The 8,766-nt window shown below is 41.4% G+C and overlaps 2 protein-coding genes across 3 annotated transcripts in view; both read left to right on the plus strand.

The window, feature by feature from the left end:
* Positions 1–6,730, plus strand: part of nars2 (asparaginyl-tRNA synthetase 2, mitochondrial) — a 7,825-nt gene extending 1,095 nt beyond the window's left edge. The window contains exons 2-14 of the mRNA XM_034867164.1: positions 621–730; positions 849–969; positions 1,270–1,410; positions 1,489–1,569; positions 2,757–2,851; positions 3,003–3,135; positions 3,916–4,014; positions 4,146–4,183; positions 4,284–4,350; positions 5,456–5,593; positions 5,724–5,821; positions 6,375–6,401; positions 6,503–6,730. Coding sequence (XP_034723055.1) covers positions 621–730; positions 849–969; positions 1,270–1,410; positions 1,489–1,569; positions 2,757–2,851; positions 3,003–3,135; positions 3,916–4,014; positions 4,146–4,183; positions 4,284–4,350; positions 5,456–5,593; positions 5,724–5,821; positions 6,375–6,401; positions 6,503–6,647 — 1,293 coding nt within the window. The 3' untranslated portion in view covers positions 6,648–6,730. The remainder of the gene's footprint in view (positions 1–620; positions 731–848; positions 970–1,269; positions 1,411–1,488; positions 1,570–2,756; positions 2,852–3,002; positions 3,136–3,915; positions 4,015–4,145; positions 4,184–4,283; positions 4,351–5,455; positions 5,594–5,723; positions 5,822–6,374; positions 6,402–6,502) is intronic.
* A 796-nt stretch (positions 6,731–7,526) lies between these two features.
* gab2 (GRB2-associated binding protein 2) overlaps positions 7,527–8,766 on the plus strand; it is a 48,797-nt gene continuing 47,557 nt past the window's right edge. Inside the window, exon 1 of one of the 2 annotated variants that reach the window (XM_034867163.1) lies at positions 7,527–7,963. In XM_034867163.1, coding sequence (XP_034723054.1) covers positions 7,892–7,963 — 72 coding nt within the window. In that variant the 5' untranslated portion in view covers positions 7,527–7,891. The remainder of the gene's footprint in view (positions 7,964–8,766) is intronic. The other variant, XM_034867162.1, reaches the window with a different exon arrangement.

An 8,766-nucleotide genomic window follows, 5' to 3' on the forward strand; every position in this document is an offset into this window, starting at 1 on the left:
CCCCCCCCCCCCATCATCACATACCCTTCACCATACATAGAGATAGGCATGGTGTTATTTCAGTTAGTATTTCTGGTTTGTTTTGCACTGAGAAATGATCTTATGAAATGTGTCCCATGCCAATTGTGAGATATGGTGAAGGGTATGTGATGATGTGGATTAGACTTATGGCCCCTGCATTTTAAGGAAGAACATTTATCTATTCATGATACATTATTTATTCACAAAGGAAATTGGTATAAAGGTATTTTTTTATTTTTATTTTAATTAAGAAATGAAGATAAATTTCCAAAAGAGGATTTCCTTTATTCCTCATTTTAGTCAACTTAAGCATGGGTTCATAAACGTATGCGCACCGCTGCGGTTACATTAACACTAATCTCGTAAATAATATTTTGAGGTATTTATACTTTACTTGAGTATTTTCCATTTTCAGCTACTTTATACTGCCACTAAAATTAAAAGGCAAATACTGCACTTTTTACTCCACAGTTGCTTTTATAAATCATAAATCACCTAATAAATAGTATATGGTGTATTATCATAGGTTAAACTATAATAAAAACTTCACCTGTTTCTGTGTGACCAGAAGGAACCGCTAAGTTGTTTTCCTGTTGCAGGGATGGGTTCGCTCTGTTCGAGCTCAGAAGGCGAATCTCTTCCTGCATGTGAATGATGGGAGCTCACTGCAGTCGCTGCAGGTCGTCGCCAGTTCAGAGCTGAATGATCCGTAGGCTCTTCACTTTTATTCCCATTACATAATCCTTGACAATACCGTTTCAGGTATGAAGGGTGCACAATACTTCAAAAACACTGTTTGTCTTCCACTCTTTTCCCTTTTAACTAAGGTTGCTCACATTTGGTAGTGCTGTTGAAGTCACAGGTACTCTAAGGAAGAGTCCAAACCACAATCAGCCAGTTGAACTGGAAGCGCAACAAATCCATGTCGTTGGACAGTGTAACCCTGTGGTAAGGGAATTACCAACGTTTGACCCATTTTACTGGCTTTAAATTATACCTCTTCTATGATAGATAGTACTACTTGTATACAGGGCAGCTAAAACTCAGCAAACTCAGAAATGTAATATCTTATATATATTACAGCACATATACGCACATACTGTATATATTTCTTCTTGGATTTGTGAGTGCACCGTTAGGACCGCTACTTCTTTTTGTTATACAGTTTTCTATTTTATTCTAACTTTGAATGCTGTCATTGTGTAGGAAATGTTATTAAATTGTGTTGCTTTGTCTTTCCTTTTTTAGGATTTTCCCTTTAAAATCAAAGAGAGACACGGCCTCGAGTACATTCGCCAGTTTCCTCATCTCAGGTGTAGAACCAATGCGTTCAGCTCCCTGTTGAGGATACGCAGTGAGGCCACTACTGCCGTTCACTCCTATTTTAAGGTGAGAACGTCAGTGGAGGGGTTCTTAATAGAATGCAGAGCAGGATCTTTTTGTATTTATTCGTATTTATCTTTCCAGGAAAATGGCTTTGTGCAGATTCACACTCCAGTCATCACCTCAAATGACTGTGAAGGGGCAGGGGAGCTCTTTCAGGTTGAGGTGAGTGGTTATAAATGGTTTTTAAAGTGAAGGTCCCATGATATAGACCAGGGGTCAACAACTGGCAGACCAGCAAGTGCCTTGTAGTCAACGGTCGCAGCGCTGACTGGAAGTCGACGTTGGGTGCTTAAACACCACTGAGCCAAATCTGTCTGCCTGTCTGGCATTTTGAACAGGCAGAACAAGGCCAGGGACCTGTATGGGTCTACAAAGCTGGCCTTGTAAAGTTGTAAAGCCTGTTCAAAACGGCCTTGGATTCTACGAGGCCGGTGGGCCTCATTTGCATGGAGTCTGTTGTGATTGTCTATCAAATGTGAACTATTAAGTTCCACTATAAAACTAGACACAGGTACCTCGAGGAAAGGTACCCACAGCAGTCGAGGTGAGGACGTGGAACATCATTGTGCTCAAAGCCCAAAACGAGTGATCTACACAGACTTAGATATGGTTTATGCCACTTTGTTTTCATTTCATCAGCCTGTTTGAGTTTATAAATGATTCTGCATTTTACCTAAAAGCTTCAACGAATCAGCCTAAAAGACAGAAGAGAGCAGTGTTGTATCCTTTTGTTAAGTAATCCCCACAACATGTTACCGTAAAACTAAGATCATTGTAGGCTACGTTGTTCATTTAAAATGTTTCAAACTACACGGATTCTTTTAGTATTTGTAGGTAGGGATATGTCGACCTACTGGACCTCTTGAATACCACTGCTATAGAACAGTGTTTCTCAAATGGGGGTACGCATACACTTAGGGGTACTTTAAAGTACTGGAGATTTTTAGCCAAATGCCAATTGAAAAATATGCATAATTCCTAAAATAATGATGCTGTAGTAATACATGAATTAAGTGATGGATTGGAAACATTTGAAATGGAGGATTTAAATGTTTTTCAGTTACAAGGTTGTTGTTTAGTGAACTTATTACTGCCAACACTGTATTGTACCTCTTCATATAGACTGATTATTTCTGTTCACGGTGTGCTTGGCTTAAAAAAAACAATTCAGAGGGGGTACATTATTGTGAAAAGTTTGAAAACCACTGCTATAGACATGCTGGATGTAGATGGGTTAGATATGTAGATGGTGCCGCCTCCAGCGTGGAATTGCCAATTAAAGCTGTGAGGTGAACAGAAGGATTTATGACATTGTTTGATATTCTAAAAACCCTCTGCTTTTACCCCAGCCGTCGGGCCCAGACAATGAGGAAGGGGAGAACTTTTTCTCTGTCCCAGCCTTCCTGTCCGTTTCTGGTCAGCTTCATTTGGAAGTGATGTCAGGGTGAGATAAACCTTTATGAATTTACCTTGTTGGGATTTATAAAATTCCCACATCCTACTTGTATTTTCAGCCTCAGAATGTAAGAGACAGACACAGGCACATACTGTACATGCGAAGGAACATTTCTAATTCTGCCATGTCGCTCTTCCAGGGCTTTTTCTAGAGTTTACTCATTCGGGCCAACTTTTCGTGCAGAGAACTCCCAAAGCAGACGCCACCTGGCTGAGTTTTACATGGTGGAGGCCGAGGTCTCCTTCACACAGTCCTTAGAGGATCTCACCAAGGTATGTTATGCCATTGTCCTAAAATACAGTACTCATTTCTTTTGCATACAATCAACTGATTACTTACCTTTCTGAAAACCATTGGGTTAATTCATTTTAACCTGAAAATTGAAAATTGTGCTTAATTGCACATTTCTTTTGTTCTAAATGTACTTTAAAAGTTGGGAGTTTTTAGTGCTCAAGTGGTATTTGAGACTGGATGTAGTCTGGTCATAACAGTTCCCATCGACAGGACATACAAATACCTTTAGTCTTGTGGAGAGAACCATCTGGAAGGGCTTTGAAAACTCAACTTGCCATTTAAAATACCATTTTATTAAACCATTTCGGCGTTTCACTCTGCTAGCCGTCCAGTCCCGTTTATGGATGTATAATAAGACCCATAAGACCTGGTCCTTGTCTCATGTCCGCTGCAGACAGCAAAATCCCAGAATGGGCCTGCGTAGTGGCATTACAAGGAACTTGCATTAACTCATTAGTTACACGTTTATTTTGACAGTCCTAAATATAAACTAAAGTGTTTTTTTGTGTCTTTATTTTCCCTCAAATGTGACTCACATTGTTGTAAAGGAGAGACTCATTAGCATTAAAGTTGTCTGGTATTCTTAGATAAAAACCCAGTTGTCGTAGACTTGGATCTTGGATGAAGTGAACTAATGTCAGATCAATTTCTTTGTACTGAAGTTCACATGTTCAACATGCCTATGTGACTTTTAAAGTTGACCTTATGCACAGGTGCCTGGGAAAGCTTTAATTATTAAACTGGGCCCTGGTCTTTAGGTCATGGAGGACATGTTCAGATCTGCCACGGAGCATGTCTTGGCTCACTGTGCCGAGGACGTGGATTTGTTTCACAAGCATGTGACTCCTGGACACCGGGTAAGTGCTGAAGGACACTTATTCCACTGGGGTACATAACCTGACTCCTCATACCAACCAGCCACAACTGCATGTGATATCATTATTATCTCAACTTACATTTCTTTCCTTTTGCATCCATACACTCTTAGGTCACTGTAGAAGCTATGCTGAAGAAGAGATTCCCTGCGTAAGTCTCTTTTTTTTCCAAACATAGCATATACAATTATTTCAGCTAAAGAATAAAGTCAAGGCCTCGAATGATTGACACTCTCTCACTGCACCTTCAGGATTACCTACAGGGAAGCAATAGACATCCTAAACCATAGCTCTGAGAAGTTTGCCTTCCCAACAGACGTAAGTACTGATGTTTTATTTTTTCTTCGTTATGGTTTTAAGAACTCTAAAAAGGTCTAGTAGTATTATGTTCTAGGTCTTAAATATTCTTGATCAGTTCTTAATTTTCCTGCGTTGTTGTAACTTTACCTCTTATGCTCATTAAAACGATCCTGCAGTGCTTTAGTTTTTTTTTTTTTTGTTCCACGATGTTGTAGTCCAAATATAATTTGCTGTATTACAACAACAAATGAGACCAACATGCAACTCATATCGTAGCCAATCAGCTTTCCTGTTATTAGCGGGAGTCTCTCTGGGATTGCACTACGACATAAAACAGATTTTATTCTTCGGCTGTGGAGAAGGGCAAGTTTAGCCATACTTGGTCTGAAAAAACTGAATTTAGTGTTTGGTTAAAGCCAGTTGTTAACACGTTGGGTGTATGGGCCGTTGACTGTAAGGTCTATGGTACGGGCGCTGGAGTCTCATGCAAAAACTGAGGAACATCTAACTACTCCAGCCCCTGGGGGCTACCTACCCAGCAACTACCTTCAGCCGGCCTAGGCCGGACCCACACAGCATCTCGCTTTGGTTCAATTTGAATAAAGTAGATTACTTTGTAATTTTGTGCACGCTGCATTTTCTTCTTATGTCGTGATATAGCTCCTAAATTTCATTCATCATGGTCTTAAAAACCGGGTTTCCATGGGGTGTTAAAAGTCTTAAAAAATCTAAAATGTGACACAGTATGGGAGCATCTACAGAATACCTCCAAAAACCCTGATTACCAATAATACATTTTAAATGTACTCACACAATGTATCTTATTCCAAGAAAAAGTCATGCTATGAAAATGATACCATCTCCTAATTGTGACCTATGAACACTTGATGTCTCAGAGTCATTTATACAAATGTTTTGGGAGTGTCCCAATGTGTTTGCCTTTTGGAGACATGTACGTCTCACTTTTAGTGATCTGGTTGGATATAATATTGTTGCACTTTTATGTTGGGATATAGGTCTTAAATGTCATCTTTAAAGGTCTTAAAAACCTGCAGAAACCCTGTAAGATCTGCTGTATCATTCCACAGAGCGCCACATTGACTTTAGCTCTTCTTTTCTCCAGTGGGGTTGTGACCTGCAGACAGAACATGAGAAGTACCTGGTGAAACATTGTGGCAACATTCCAGTCTTTGTCACTGATTATCCTTACGATCTCAAGCCCTTCTACGCAAGAGACAACCAGGATCACCCTGAGCATACGGTAAGACGTGGTTACACTGTTCAAATGCTGGGGGAATCAATGATTTAGCCACTCAGTTTCCTCCCTGTAATGTCAGTTAATCGCAGCGGTTTGCATATGGACGCTGACGCCGGCTGTGGTCTGTGTGCAGGCAGCTGCAGTGGACCTTCTGGTGCCAGGAGTCGGAGAGCTGTGTGGGGGCTCGCTGAGGGAGGAGAGGCTGGATCTGCTGAGGGCTCGGCTGGAAGAGTAAGAACACGGACTCCAGGGGTAGCGGAAGGCGCCTGCTAATATAGTTACACTATGGATGTCAACATTTGCCTTTAATATATATATATATATGTTTTAGTTAATTCAATTGATTGGTTGGCGTTACGTCACCAACTGGAATGGAGGGTTCATTAGCTTTTAAGCATTGAGCAATGATCCACCACACCTCTTTTTTGCAGTCTAACTAATTTCACCAGATTTTTTAAATAACATAACCAGACAATTAACATGATAAATATATTGTACCATCTAAATAATAAGTTTAACCGTTTTTGACCTTTGTCACATCTGTGGTGGACAACACTGACTAATTAAAAACAGAAATCAGCCCTAGGTGCTGGTCCGTAGATCTGCTGGACTGAGTCAGACCCCTCTTCCTCATGTCTAACCCTCAAATAGAAGAGAATACATTTGTAGTTAGTGTTGTTATTTGCACGTGGTGGACAGGCTGCTAGAGAGGATTTGTTTGTGGGTTGTGTCTTGAGTTGTGTTTTGACCAGAGGATCTGACACTCATTATCATACTTTCCCAGGGCTGGATTAGAAGACACCTACAGCTGGTAAAAAAATATATCCAAAACACATTCACACGGACAGCATCTAAATAGAACCAACATCCCAACAGAGTGGTGTTTGTACTTACATTTGTATTTATTTGCAGGTATCTGGATCTGAGGCGTTTTGGCTCCGTCCCTCACGGTGGCTTTGGACTGGGATTTGAGCGATATTTACAATGCATTCTGGGTGTTGACAACATAAAAGACGTGATTCCTTTCCCTAGATTTTCTCATTCTTGTCTTCTATAAAACACAGTTCCAGCCTAGTAGATCTTTTTTAAGTCTGTATTTACTGTCTCTATAACATCAAATAAATATGATGCTCAACATTGTTGTAGTTTGAATTGGTTTATTGGTGTTTACATGTCATTAGTTTTTTTTTAATAATGTCTCTACACCTGCAATAAGAAACCAATAAGCATTTGTATTTCAGATGACTGTCCCTATTGATTTTATTCTCATCAATTGTGCATCACTTTCCTACAACTACATATGACATATATAAACTTATTATTAATAAATAGTATACCTTACATTAAATATTATATATAAAAGGACTTCCGTTCACCCACTTCTCACCGAAGCGTTTATTTCCAATAAATCATATCTATTGCACCTGTATCAACATCATTTTAAAATATTTTCAACAGTATTTCAACCTTCCACAAGATGGTGCTTTTCCCATCCCATTCAACTCCGTCACAAACACCAGCTAATGACTCTTCAGTTTTTTTCCCAAAGCCCAGGCTATATTTTTAAAGAAGTCTCCATAGAGCTGTGATTGATACATAACTATATTTGGTATACAACACACGGTGGACGTATTCATGTGAAATCAAACCCGTTTCCGTGTTCGGAATAAAATAGAAACACTAGCATACGCTTTGAGTGGAGGTAAATAAATGAGATGTTACAAATCGATCGCCCCCCCCCCCCCCCCCCCCCCCCCCCCCCCCCCCGCCATTATTTCAACTCGTTTCGGTGTCTTGAAGCTACTTTGTGATGAGCTGTTGTCCCATCCTGTTCATCCCTGCAGCCAGCCCATCCCTCTCTCTCTCTCGCTCTCTCTCTCTCTTGCTCTCTCTCTCTCTCTCTCTCTCTCTGCTCGGTGGGCGTGGTGTGAGTTAGGAAAACAAACTGCAGACACTACGATACTTCCTCACCCTGCATCAGTTAACTTTCCCCGCGGCTCCTCGTCAGCTGGGCCGTGCGTAATTCTCCAACAACCGAGTAGCGCCTCTTGTTCGCTCTTCTCCCCAACTGGAGGGTTTCGGGTGCGCTGGTTGTTGCGCACAGCGCCACCAGGAGCGACTGGCAACATCCCCGAGCCGGGCACCTCTACTTTGATTTGAACAAATGGGGGGAGCAGACTGCACCAGGGAGAGCCTCACGCCGACAGCACTTTGAACCAGGAGAGCCTTCAGGAACCTCCAGTCATGTACTAGTGGCACACGGCGGTTGGAGATAAGAAGACGCAGCAGACTGACTCCAACATGAGCGGCGGTGAAATTATCTTCCAAGGCTGGCTCAGGAAGTCACCCCCGGAGAAGAAACTGAGAAGATATGTAAGTGGACTCCACTTTGACTCAGTTCTCTGTGTTTAGGATGTGCTTGACTGGGGACAGGAGTAACCGAGTTTCTATCTGTCAAATTGTCCTTTGTGTTTCGTCCCTGTGCGCGCACTGAGTGGTGTCAAACTCGTATTTAAAGTCCAGTTGCAGCAGGTGCACCCCCCTTCCGCCTGGACCCCTCATCTCTTTTTTATGACCTACAGGAGGCACCACGTGTTGTTATCGATTCGGAAATACAGTCCCAATCCATTAAAATTTTAGAAATGTAGCCTTTATAAAAAAGAAAAACAATTGCAGGGTTTTCCATATAGCCACCCAGTGTGGGACAACATGGATGTCAGCCTGTGTGTAATACCCGACAGCTGTCTATACGTTTGACTAAATAGCTCTTAGACACACACACACACACACACACACACACACACACCGCCATTTGGCTTTATCCGATCATGATGAGCTCATGTCTAATCAAGCATGGATGTGACCAGTTTTCATCTCGACTAATATCACAACAATAGTGATAACTGCACAGCACTTGAGTGCCATGATAAGACTCATAAGCCAAAGCTGCTAGTCTCTTGCTGGTTGCTGGGCAAAAGGGGAATGGCTACAAATCAGATAATAGGATTTATGGAAGCAGATAGAACCATGAGACAATCTCCTATAAATACAGCTGTCCACTGTTTATGTATGGTGTTGCATTACCAGGCCTCTCTACGAGCGCACTTTGCCATGATGTCATCTTTCTGTTTCATCTGGAAATCCATCCTTGACTGTCTTCAAATGTAGCCCCCCCC

Source organism: Etheostoma cragini, chromosome 3, assembly GCF_013103735.1.
Source record: "Etheostoma cragini isolate CJK2018 chromosome 3, CSU_Ecrag_1.0, whole genome shotgun sequence".
NCBI classification, from domain to species: Eukaryota; Metazoa; Chordata; class Actinopteri; order Perciformes; family Percidae; genus Etheostoma; species Etheostoma cragini.